This window comes from Neolamprologus brichardi, chromosome 23 (assembly GCF_056152115.1).
Source record: "Neolamprologus brichardi isolate AB-2024 chromosome 23, ASM5615211v1, whole genome shotgun sequence".
NCBI classification, from domain to species: Eukaryota; Metazoa; Chordata; class Actinopteri; order Cichliformes; family Cichlidae; genus Neolamprologus; species Neolamprologus brichardi.
Genome location: NC_142125.1, coordinates 9,842,691 through 9,855,449, shown reverse-complemented (window position 1 = coordinate 9,855,449; position 12,759 = coordinate 9,842,691). Strand labels below are relative to the sequence as shown.

The window sequence follows — 12,759 nt, the reverse complement described above, 5'->3', positions numbered from 1 at the left end:
ATTAGCTTTTGTTTTGCATGTAAAGGTTTTTGCATGTGACTTCTATTCGATCGTTTTCAAACATCTCTCTTGTGCCGTGTGTTTTGCACTTCCATGTGAGAAGTTTACAGTATGTACACAAAGTCCAACTAAAAAGAGCTGGCCTATGTATATATTTACCCATGTAAATATGCAGTTATATAAAGGATAACTCTGTAGTTAATGAAAATTAGAATGCAATTTTAAAATGCTGCTATAGCAGTTCATTTAACCAGCAAATGCTCATAACTACTATTAGATTTATGCACAAAGACACAAAACCTTTTGCACTCTGCAGAACAAAGGCTTCAGTGGGTTCAGTATGCTTACACCACGGAGGTTATGTGTTTAATTACATTTTCCAACCTTGTGCTTAAAAAGCTGAAGAGACACTATGACCCTCAGCAGCACCAACTTCCAGCTGCTGTGTTCACTGTTTCCATTTCACTGTTGTTGTTGTTTTTGCACTCTTGAATAAAAACACAATGGAGTGAAACACCCGTTCTGTATCTCTTTGTATATCTCTTGATCCCACTTGTCCTCCATTATATCCATCCATCCATTTTCTTCCATTTATACAACTCAGGGTTGGGAGAATATGTAGGCTCCAGTCAGATGGCGGATTCAAACCCAGGACCTCCTTGCTCTGTGCCACCCCAGTATCTTACTATAATAATTAAAGCCCTTGTTCTTATCTTTTTTCACCAACTCCTCCTAGACCATCAATAGCTGAGCAACCAAATGTGACGCACAAAGTTTCTTATCTAATATGCCAAATATTATGTCTTGATGTTGCCTAGAAACCACCTAGTAAAATGAGTTTATTTCCCCTAAAGTTATGCACCTACAACACTTCATAAATGCATCATATCATTTTAATCTCACAGCCACCAGCATGAAGAGGGGAAATAATACTAAAGCAAGGCCACATGCTTGTACAGAAAGTTTTTCTTAACTGTTGGTTAGCTGGATGTGTTAACCTTAATTACATATAATGTAATGGCTAACACCAGCTACAACATTAAAGTGATATAATGAATAATTATGGCCCAGTACTATAATTGATAACGCTGCATAATAAGTTTTCTTCTTTCTTCCGAGGCCCCCGGTACTCCTATGAAAGAGGATTAGGGCCACTGGAAAGAAAATCTGAGAAAAAAGTCAGAATTCTGAGAAAAAAGTCAGAATTCTGAGATTAAAGTCAGAATTCTGAGAAAAAAGTCAGAATTCTGAGATTAAAGTCAGAATTCTGAGAAAAAAGTCTGAATTCTGAGATTAAAGTCATAATTCTGAGATTAAAGTCAGAATTCTGAGAAAAAAGTCTGAATTCTGAGATTAAAGTCATAATTCTGAGAAAAAAGTCTGAATTCTGAGATTAAAGTCATAATTCTGAGATTAAAGTCATAATTCTGAGAAAAAAGTCTGAATTCTGAGATTAAAGTCAGAATTCTGACTTTAATCTCAGAATTCTGACTTTTTTCTCAGAATTCAGGAAAAGAAGAAAAAAAAGACTTGCCCACTTTTTTTTTCCAGTGGCCCTAATCCTCTTCCGTATACTCCCCTATGTCGCCCCACTGAAAAAAAAATCTTGGAGACGCCCCTACGTGGCCAGTCGTTTGCTTCACAAACATTCACAACTTTCTACTTTTTTCCCCTATTGTAACTCAAACTGTGTGGACTGGTTGGAGACAATTAAGCGAGTAAAACGAGACTTGGTCAAGAAACCTCATTCCTGAGGATGAGGAAGTCTTCCAGCTGTGGTCTACGTGCTGGAAGTCTTGTCTCGGCCCAGCCAGGCCTGCCCTGGCACGACGGAAAGTAGCGGTTTTCCCAGAGTGAGGAGGGACCGAGCCGTGCACGAGCAGGCGGAGTGAAAGTGCACACGTGGACACCTGAGATTGACGTTACCTCCAACCAATCACCGCACAGACTGGTGACCCAAGCTCACAGGAGCCATCCAATGGGAGGGTTTGATAAGAGAAAAGCTCGAAGTGTTTAGAGTAGGGGAGGAAAAAAGGGTTGTGAAACGGATCTGGTCTGGATCCTGCTGGGATTCCGGCTCGGAGAAGATGTTTACTTCTTGTGTCTAGACTAAGAGAGAGACCCATATTCTTTTCCAAAAGAAAAAAAAAAAAATGATTTTATGCAATTGGGGGGCAAAGTGAAGATGCTTTAAAAATAATTCTTTCCCTTTTCTGTCTGAATACTTCCACTAACTTTTGATCTCCGGAGAAAAGCAAACTTGGGTAAGAGACCCTCTCTTTTCCTCTCACAGTAAAGACAATCAAGCCTACTGTTTCATGTGTAGATAAAATGTAAAGCCAGGTCAAGAAAGAAAGAAAGATTAGGAAGGACTCCATCGAGAATTATGTACAAGACATCGGGTGGCCGTTTAGACAATGTTGCTGAGTGATTTCACGATTTAACTTCCACAACCAATGCACTGTTTGATCTCCTGAAGCTAAAATAAACTACTTAAAAAAATAAATAAACTACTAAAAAAAAGCTCTGATTCTGTCAAACGGCTGTTTCCATTTTTTTCTTTTTCTTTTAGTAGACCTCAAGACATAACTGTCCTCAAAGTTTACGTTCAGGAGAGAGAAATCTGAGTAATTTGACTTCAGATTGGCTGGGAAATTTAAACTTGCTAAAACGTTTAGTATAAACCCTTAGAGTGAAGTATCACATAGTGTAGGTTCACAAATGTGATGCAGACGCTACTTATTCAGTATTGTCTATATTTAACTTTGGCTTGATCTAGAATATTGTTAATCTTACAGTGGATGAGACGAGATCAGTGGTGGTATGCACCATGCTACATTTACTCAAAAACTTACAGAAAAACCTACTTTATTGAAGTGTGCACCCTTTCTAATTAGCTCAGCTGAAGTTTTTTTTTGTTTGCTTGTTTGTTTTTTGTTATATTTTTAGTAGCAAAACTCAAACAGGAACACCCTTTGAAGACAGCTGCCTCCCAGACATCCCAGCCTCAAAAATATGCACCAAAACCTCTTCATGCTCATAGTTTTGACCAATTCACAGAATAGAAATCATATTTGTACTTGTGGAGAACACTTTTACTACACCACTCCCACCATGTTGGTGTAATAAAAGATTACTTTATTTATTTTACATCGTTGTCAAAAAAAGCGGTCTGGGAGATTTTATATCTGGCGCAGATGACTAGTGTTTGTGGCTAAACTAAATCAGCCAAAACACTGAATCAGCCAAACACTGATGAATCCTCCAGTGGCTCTTGAGTGCCATGGAGACTGGAGTGTTTTCCTCAGTCTGGAGAGGCTGCATCCCCCAAAAGACTGTCGGACACAGATGAGCTGGGTTTAACATCTCAATCGGTTTCTATTGAGTGTCCTCCTTCAAAGGTTTCCTCTGTTGCCGAGCAGAATATTGCCTGGTCATCTCCATCACAAAGGACAGTACAGCCATGCGCCTTTTTCTTATTCTCTGCCTGCTATTCATGCCACTCCAGCTTTGCTCTCACTTTACAAAGTGCAGTCATTGCCTAAGAGCACTGCAGTCAAACACTTTAAAAAGCTTTCTTTCTTTAATTAAATATGAAGCCTCATATATAGAAGTCGGAGACAATATCATTATGTTTACCATTCCAGTACCTCTGATCACATAAGTAAAATTTTAAGTTACTATGATAAAATTGTTCCAAAGTCTTGTTTTAATGATAATATGAACTATGTTGGACTATATCAAGCTTGGTAAATGATGTAAATTGTTTCTCATTTTGACATGTTTCTCAATATAATGACGTATTGACTGCTTTTCATGCTTTTTCCTCCTTTTTGAAAAAGGAGAATATCAAATTCTGAGTTTTATTTTTTAGATAAGTCTGCAAGTTTTCCCATTAACCTTTTGCTTGGCCTAGAAACATAAATTAACTTGATACAATAGACATTTCCACGTCTGAAAAGGAAAATTTATGAGCCTGCATTCTTTCTAATAACCAGCAGGGGGTGGTGATTCTGTTTTCAGAAAGATATTTTGGTGCATAGACTATTAAAATAATCTTGGTCTTTTTCACCCTTTGACCTCAGTAAAACCTTTACATATGGGTTATAAGCTCAGGCTCTAACCATAAGCCGGTGCAGGTTTAATGATATTTAGTCATTATCAAGAGGATCCTATACTCAGTGTTAGATGCTGCTGCAGTCTTTGCAAACAAAGTGCTTTTTCTGGAGTGCATGTTAAGAAATGGGTTTCTATTTTTGCACGTAAAGGTAAATGACTCGTGACACTCCTAACAGGCCTCCTCCCACAGCTAGACGCTCTTCTGCTGAGCTCAGCTGTAGGACGGTCTCCAACACACACGCTAATTATGTTTGATTACGCTGTTTAACTAAATTATGGGCACTGTTGCACTTTTTTCCCTTTTCTTTTATCCACTTATTCCAGTTGTGCTAAAAATAGATCTTGTCTACTCTTCAGGTGATAAATTAGGTTAAATTATTGTTTGTTTCAAGTCATATCTGGCTGATTTAAATAAACATGTTAGTAGTGGGAAGAAGTGTTTGTGTAATATGTACTTCTAATTCCATGAAGTACCTAATCTGTTTCTCTAGGTGTTGAGAGGTATCATGGGCAGCTTCAGAGGCCACGCTCTCCCTGGGACCTTCTTCCTTGTTGCCGGGATTTGGTGGACGGTAAAGTACTCGATTTGGCATGCCACGCGCAGGAACAAGGGTATTGGTTCTACTCGTCTGGCTAGCAGAGCCTCACAGCGACGGCTGGAGATCATTGAGAGCTCAGTCATACTCTTTTTCTCCCTTGTTGGTAAGCGTGTCCAAAAAGCTTCTTAATGCATCCATATATCAGATATAACTAGCAAGACTCTTCTCGAGTAAATCCAAGACAAATCAGGGCTTTAATTAAGGAGATGTGCATGTTTTCTCTGATGTGGTGCTTTCAGGGATGTTGGCAGAACAGTTTGGATCGGGTGGACCGAAGCTTCAGTTGTACGACTTCGTAGAGAAACACTGGGACCATCTGCACAGCTGGCACCACGCCACCATGTACTTGTTCTTTGGGCTCTTTGCAACAGTGTCTCTGATTATCCACACCACAGAAGCGGCACCACTGGCACTGGATCGGTTAATGCTGGCAATTGCTTTCTTTAATGAAGGTAAGAAGAATAAAATGTAATCATTGTCCTTGAGATCCTTTGATATCCTTTTTATTTCAAGCCAGTGCTTCAGGGCAGATCGCTTACTAATAAGTTAATCAGTTTAATCCTTGGTTCCTTCAAAGTCTCGAGTAAACAATACTATTCTCGAAGATAGTCTTACATCTAAAACACAAAAAAAATCCTCCATTAGTGTTTGGCCAAGCTTTATATTGAGGGGTTTATGAATGTGCACCATTATATCCACCTTTATTATCCATCGCTGTAATTGTAGATGGACTGTTTTCACTGGCAGTCTGATCGCATCTTGCACTGAAAATATTAACTTACAAATGGTTCAAATCCCCAAGCATTGCAATCATCACATGCATTGTAGACTGTTATTTCTGACCCTGTTAACTTGATGTCTTTTCCATAAATTGTAATACAAATGTCACTTTAATAAAACATGAGCCAGTTTGACTGAAGCTTCTGCCATATGTTCCCATACAATAGACCAACTTTCATACTCTGATCTTTTTTTTTTTAATTCAAATTTTTATTTAAAACTTGTTGCCTGTCTGTACATTTTCCAATAAACTTGTATAAATACATTTCTTGTTAATCAAATTGAGTTCCTTCCATTCAAAGGTCATTTTAAGTGTACCCTGTGGGGTTTAAGCCTAATTTAAACCAAGCACAGATAGGACTTTCTGCATTTTTACAGCATTTTGAGTCAATTATTTTCGCACTGTTTGAATTTAAGACAATCTGTGGCGATGGCTTGGGATAAATATTTGAAGTTTAGATGCAATTTAACTGATAAAGACAAACACATTTACCTACATTACCAGCTCTTTGTTCTCTGCAGGATTTCTTTTTCTTTACCACCTCCATGGCAGGGGCATGCTGGATGTCCACGTGCATCTGCTCCTTCTGTACGCGGTTTTTGGAGAGACTCTTGTTGCTTTCCTGGAGATCTTTCACCGAGGCAACATCATTCTGGAGCTGCTGCGGTGCACGCTAACGGTGGTTCAGGGGACCTGGTTCTGGGAGGTAAATCTGAATGTGGCTTTATGAGCAGATGTTTATGTTTGCTGATTTAGAATTCCTCCCAATGTTATCTCCTCTAAACCACAGGTTGGTTTTGTGCTGTACCCGCCCCGCGGCCCCGAGTGGGACTTGAAAGATCCCAACAATATGATGTTCATTACCATGTGTTACTCCTGGCACCTCGCCTTCGCCATGCTTATAGTGAGCGTGCTCTATTGCATCGTCAGCTGGTAAGAACCTGCTCCACAAAAGACAACCCAATAAGACATCCCATTGGGATTTAGATATATTCAAAGAATTGGAAATGCATCTTTTTTTTTTGTCTTATTTAGCACATAAGGCTTTAAATTGGCCATAGGTGCAGATATAACCAGACACAAGGAGAACAAACCTCTGATTCATATTTAATCAAATTTGTTTTTTGCCACTATTTCACCATAAAATCCAAGAGAGAAAATTTGTAATACATGTGTTTTTGCTGCTCAAGAATGTAGATTTAAAAAAACAGTGTTCCCTCGTTTATCGCAGGTGTTACGTTCTAAAAATAACCCACGAAAGGTGAAATCCGCAAAGTAGGGAACTTTTTTTTTTACAATTATTATAGATGTTTTAAGGCTGTAAAAACCCCTCACTACACACTTTATACACTTTTCTCAGACAGGCATGGACATTTTGACGCGCTTCTTTCTTGTTTAAACACTCTCAAAGTTCAAACCTTCGTAGAAAAATAAGTCCAGTATTACAGAATAAAACCAAAGATCAAACCCTGTTTTCAAGTCCAGAACATGTGAATAGAGCAGCTGCGAGACAATTCAACATTAATGAATTAATGGTACGGAAGTAGAAGAAGCAAGAAGAAGGAATTGAGTAAAGTTTGACTTATCTGACTGTTTGGTTTACTTAATGCTCCTTATAATCCTTTGACGTAGACACTGTTGTGTTTGTTGTCTTCTGCTAGCGAAGATTTATGTAAATTTGACAGGCTGAACGAATTCTGTACTGTATAGAAGACACAGCACGAGATTGATTGAAAATGGTCTATAGCTGATCAGGACGCAGAACACAATGCGCTGTTTAAGAAAATATATAAATAAAAAATTGCACCCCCAAAAAATCCGCAAAACAGCGAGGCCGCGAAAAGTGAACCGCAATATAGCGAGGGACCACTGTAACACATCTATTAAAAAAAACAAACAAAAAGAAAACCTTTGGATTTCAAAAGTTATACATTTAATTTTAGTTCCAATCATTAGCCCTAGTGCATACCTATAGGGACAGAAATGTACTGTATTTTTCTGTATCTGATAGACACTTGTTTATTTATCCTGGAGACCTGCACAGTTTACATTATGTGTGATTCTCGTGTTTGCTGTTCTTTTCCTTTTGAAGTGCGGTTCGCTCCAGACTGAAGAAGACACCTCCAGTGGAAATGGGACTTCTGAAGGCAAGAGAGCGAGATCCAGAGTCTGAGGATGAGCTTATGTGAGGAAGACTGTTGTGCATCTACGTTGTGGCTCATGAACAATCAGGGATAAAACGCTCAAATTTCCAGGAGCAGAATGAGAAGCAAGGGACACAGATGTGGAAACTGATGTGGATACGGAACCTTAACCTTAGAAATGCGTCTCTACCTCTGCCTTAATTAACCAGCTGTACAACGTTTTAAACATACTTTTGTTATTACCTCCTCCAGAGAAGCTTTATGATTTGTTCAGTTTATTTTTCAGCAGGATTACTGGACAGATTTGCATGAAACTCCTGTGGCTTGGCAAAATTTGTGACTGTATATAAAAACTATAAAAATATGTGCATCGCCACCTGGATCCAGAAGGTTTTGAATCATTTACCATTGCAAGAGAACAAGACTGGATGTTTCACAACATCACAGCTGCAAAATACAGTTTTAATAATAAATATCAAGAGATAACATCTTTTGTGAAAATATAAATTAATCTGGATGCAGAGAGTCGGTTCATGCAAGGTGTGGAGGGGATTACCTACCTTAGTGGAGGTATGCAGTCACAAGCTGCTCTTATTTATTTTACAGCAATATAATTTTCATATACTCTGTCATATCTTTGTTACTACTTTGCACATTCAATATAAATGAAAAGCTTTTAATGGATTTCATGCTTTACTTTTGACTTGCTAAACTTTTTCCACAGTTTGGTATTCAGTAGTGCTATTTTGTGGTGAAAACGTCACTGCATCATCATGTTTTACTTGAAAGCACTAGTTGTACATTTTATTTTGTTTCATGTTAGCAAGTGACTCAAACCAAGTGTCAAACTATAAAAATAAAAATAAAATTGTTCAAACAGTAAAATTTTTTTAATTTTATTTAATTGTTCCTATCATTTCCTTCACACCTTGCATAACATTATAGCTAGTATGCAAGCGTTTACAATGTGCTACTCAATACAGAATTTATGGTAGCCTCTATGACCAAATTTTACCTTTTTATATGTTTTAAAGTTGGTTCTCTTTATTCATGTATCCATAATCACCATCATCTATCAGTGGCTCTCAGACAGGGTCATTGAAATGATCAATTAATTTGCGACAAATTATTATAAAGGTGACAGCAAAGGATGTGGTTTCTACCAATAAAGGGAAGTTACTGTGTCCTTTGCTCTCAGCCCCATTCTCTTGTTGATAAGATTGTAGAACATAAAGTTTCCCCTGTCTGAGCTGTATGGGTTGAAAAGTTCCAGGATTAAAGTTTCAGTAGTGTCTAATAGTTTAAATACTAAAACTACTACTAGCCCTAAAATGCCTGAGAACCCCTGATTTTTAGTACACAATCACATTAATACCAAATGATCAGTCCTAATGAACTGCTTGTGCAGATTTATTTTTGTCAGGGCAGGACAACACAAAACATCTGTTGACAAGAGGGATAAACAAAGATGTTCTGTTTTGACAAGATTAAACACTCAGTCTTGAAAAAAAATGGGCCTCTGTGTGACAGTCTTTGCACATTTAATGAGGGTATGATAAGCAGTTTGGTGTGTTAAAATGCTACGAACAACGCAAAAGGTGCTTTATTTGATTATTTTTATCAATTCATTCAGAAATGCAAGAGAGGTGTAACAATTTATTTCTACCACTAACTAGTAGAAATAAATTGTTTTAAGCCCAGCTTTACAAAGTAAAGGAGCTAGTGAATTATATACGATGGCGCAAACCACTTTGTTTTGATTCCCCGGGGAATCAAAACAATTATTTAACTTGTATAGTTATTTTTACAGTTTTAAGAGAAAACTTATTATCTCCGAAAAAAATAAATAAAAGTGGTGTCTGGACCCTCTTGTTCACTCATGGCTGTACTGGGTGGTGCGTTTAAATTTTTCTAGCCTGGAAAAAAAAGATCAGAGTGAGACGTCTTTGCTGCTGTTCCGGTTCAGGTGTGACGATGAAGTGACCCACCTGGCCAGGTAAAGTACTGGCAGCTCATCCGGCTCTCCCTCTGCTGGCATGTGACGCTGTTGTCCATTCACACAGATCTGAGAAAACCCGGCAAAGTTCCTATCAGTTCAGGAAACAACTATAATTCTTCACCAATTAAGCCGAATTTTAAAGCTCCTCGGGCATGGATAAATTAAAGTCGGTTCTGAGCGGTGAGGAGGCGCGCAGAGATGACCGGAACGTTTTACAGGTAAAGCCCTAATCCCATCTTTCACTCTTGTTGCTAGTAATCTCAGCTGGATCATTAATCGATCGTTTATTCAATCTCTATGCAGCAAATGAACCAAGCTTCGACTTTAGGCTGGGGCACACGTATAAAGGGATTCATCGCCTGCTTCGTGGTGGGAGCCGCATGCACAGTTCTGGTAAGAATTTAATTTCTGGTTTTTTTGTTTGTTTGTTTGTTTGTTTTTCTACGACAATATTCAGTCGCTCTCCACAACGAGGAAGAGCTCAGAGAAAGCTGGTGTTGCCCTACTGGTTCTTCTTGCTCTGAGGAATGCTGAAGATGTGATGCTCTTTCATTTGGCGACACTGCCTAGTCCCTCCTTAAAGTGAGGCTTATAAAACATGACGTGTGATCCACCTGCATTTACGTGTGTCTTGCAGGGAGTGTGTGCGCTCTTCCTCCCCAAGATTGGGATCACTCTCTTTATTGTCTTTTACACATTTGGCAACATATGTGCTCTGTGCAGGTTAGTGATGAAAAAATACCTTGAAATGGGAAGCTTATTTTGCATGTTTTACACACTTAATACATGCTTTTCTTTCTTGCACATTTCACTATGTCCAATAGCACAATGTTTCTGATGGGCCCAATGAAGCAGCTGAAAAGGATGTGTGACAAAACAAGAGCGCTGGCTACTACCATTATGTTGGTAAGTGCAAAAAATAAAAATAAAAAATCAACCCCCAAAAGACAGAACACGTTACACAAACATGAGTGAACTGAGTTCAGTAAATTTAGATTCATTGCAAAAAATCTGTTTTCCTTAAGAGTTCAAGAGCTGGTTAAAGGTGAAAGGATTGCATAACACAGCTTTCTGCTTAGAGGATTGCATGACAACAACAAGCTAGAATTCAGAAAACTTGGTTGTGGATGGACTGACAAAAATCAGACCCTGATGTGCAAACGTCTCTCTTTAAAACTACAAGATTTGTTGTGATGGAAGACTTGCAAAGAGGTGCAATTAGGTTACCATCCTCTTTCTTTCAGTGCAAGGCTCAGTATGCAAATATTTAAACTACATGTAGGTAAATAATTAAATCAGACACTAATGTGACACCTGTGTTGTAGATCTGATGATTTTCCCAGCTTTAATGTGGTTATGAGCATGGCCATGTCACCTATGTAATGCCCAAGCGTCATACTTTGCAGTTCTGACATATACAACTGGAATCAAGGGTATTATAGTTAACTAACAGGCCCTAAGAGATGTTAGTGCAAGTGAGGGAGGTCATCACTGGGCTGAAACAAAACAACATCAGATAGAAACCAAAAACTTTAGGAATAGCCAAATGAGCAAACTGGTAGAGTCATAAAAAGAAGGAATGCACTGACTCGCTCAGCAAAACCAAAAAGCCTAAAAGAAGACCACAGAAAATATAAGACAAATGAAACCAGGATGACCTTGTACCAGAATGAATGGAAAGGAAAAGAAGGCGAGAAACAGCTCATGATCTGAAGTGTACCACATTATCTGTAAAACATGATGGAGGCGATGTTATTGCATGGGCATGTATGGCTGCTAGTGCAACTTGGTTACTGGTGTTTATTGATGATGTGAGTGTTGATAGAAGTTGCAGGATGACCTGTGAAGTGTGCAGGGGTATAAACAGTGCAAATGGACCCAAAGCAAACTGCACACTAACCCAACAGTTTCTCAGGAAAAGAAATGAGAAAATCAATAGAGCATGCTTTTCAGTTATTAACTACATAACTGAATGCAGAAAGACTCACAAACTAGGAGTAAATAAAGGCAGCAGCAGTAAAGGTCTAGCAGAGCAAGACATTTGGTAATATCCATGGTTTCTAGACTTTAAGCAGTCAAGGATTTTTATCAAAGTATTAAACAATCCTTATATGTACAACTATGTTAGTTTGTACAGTTAATATGAGAGCCTAAAAATGAGGGGCTATGTCCAGAAAATAGCTGTACTTCAAAAACAGTTTACACAGACTTTTGTTAAAACCCTTCAGATTAAAGCCAAAAGTCTCTCTGTCATTGCTTTAGACTTGCCTCGTTCTGACTCTCTGTGCGGCTTTCTGGGTGAGTGAGCCTCCAAAAAATACTTATGATCACTTCTAACTTGATCTGTTTATCTGTTGGATTAATGTCAGTGTTTGATCCCAATCGCTCTCTTTTTCTCACAGTGGAAGAACTTTGGACTTGCTTTGTTGTTTGTTATCTTGCAAGTCTTGTCGTTTACCTGGTGAGTCTCTACTTCATATCTATTTTTTTTCAGTCTTAAATTGTTTTTTGTTACATAAAACGTGTGTGTTTTCAGGTACAGCTTGTCATACATCCCATGTGTGAGGTTTGTAGATTTTGCTCCATTTATTCAAATCTTCTGTATAAATAATCAGAAAAAAAGTGGTGTTCAAAGCCTAAATGTCTGGTTTATGTTCTTTACCTTCCAGAGAAGCAATCATGAGGATGCTGGCCGTGTGCATCAAATAGGTCATGTGTGTTTGCGGTGAAGGTTCAGCTTGGATGAAGTGTTGAAGAATTGGGCAGGTCTCTTACTGAAGTTGCTAAAATTGGCTCCTTTAGAGAGTCTCTGACCCTTCCTGCTGCTCAGGCATTTGTTTATAGGTGAAAAAGAAGCAAATTTTCTATTTATCTTTCTCAGTTATGCTACATTGATTGATCTGATATGATTAATTTTTGGTGACCACTCAAATTTAACCAGTTTATAATGATTGTAGACTTTGTTTGTAATATGTGTAAATATCTGTAATAAATCAGTATTTTAAACTTTTTAAATGTGTTGTTGTTGATTTTCGTTTTCATCTTGCTCCGAAAAAAATCTATTTTTATTAAAAGTTCTTATGGTCTTAAATTGTGTTGGTATTTGAATGTGAAGCT

At 38.2% G+C, this 12,759-nt stretch overlaps 2 protein-coding genes across 2 annotated transcripts; both read left to right on the top strand.

Moving 5' to 3' along the window:
- Window positions 1–2,047: 2,047 nt before the first annotated feature.
- On the top strand, window positions 2,048–9,130 carry tmem45a (transmembrane protein 45a). Its single transcript, XM_087836079.1, has 6 exons — window positions 2,048–2,264; window positions 4,611–4,821; window positions 4,958–5,170; window positions 6,021–6,205; window positions 6,290–6,432; window positions 7,592–9,130. The coding sequence occupies exons 2-6, from the start codon at window positions 4,626–4,628 to the stop codon at window positions 7,686–7,688; spliced, it is 834 nt and encodes a 277-aa protein (XP_087692205.1). The 5' UTR covers window positions 2,048–2,264; window positions 4,611–4,625; the 3' UTR covers window positions 7,689–9,130.
- A 491-nt stretch (window positions 9,131–9,621) lies between these two features.
- sft2d2a (SFT2 domain containing 2a) lies at window positions 9,622–12,615 on the top strand. Its single transcript, XM_087836207.1, has 8 exons — window positions 9,622–9,860; window positions 9,946–10,035; window positions 10,280–10,365; window positions 10,467–10,548; window positions 11,905–11,940; window positions 12,045–12,103; window positions 12,179–12,208; window positions 12,312–12,615. The coding sequence occupies exons 1-8, from the start codon at window positions 9,795–9,797 to the stop codon at window positions 12,349–12,351; spliced, it is 489 nt and encodes a 162-aa protein (XP_087692333.1). The 5' UTR covers window positions 9,622–9,794; the 3' UTR covers window positions 12,352–12,615.
- The last annotated feature ends 144 nt before the right edge of the window (window positions 12,616–12,759 follow it).

Bases quoted from the DNA above. Each gene is read 5' to 3' on its own strand.
- sft2d2a (XM_087836207.1), top strand. From the start codon at position 9,795: ATGGATAAATTAAAGTCGGTTCTGAGCGGTGAGGAGGCGCGCAGAGAT. The intron at 9,861-9,945 runs GTAAAGCCCTAA...ATCTCTATGCAG, and splicing joins ATGACCGGAACGTTTTACAG to CAAATGAACCAAGCTTCGAC. The intron at 12,104-12,178 runs GTGAGTCTCTAC...GTGTGTTTTCAG, and splicing joins CAAGTCTTGTCGTTTACCTG to GTACAGCTTGTCATACATCC.
- tmem45a (XM_087836079.1), top strand. From the start codon at position 4,626: ATGGGCAGCTTCAGAGGCCACGCTCTCCCTGGGACCTTCTTCCTTGTT. The intron at 5,171-6,020 runs GTAAGAAGAATA...TGTTCTCTGCAG, and splicing joins AATTGCTTTCTTTAATGAAG to GATTTCTTTTTCTTTACCAC. The intron at 6,206-6,289 runs GTAAATCTGAAT...TCTAAACCACAG, and splicing joins AGGGGACCTGGTTCTGGGAG to GTTGGTTTTGTGCTGTACCC.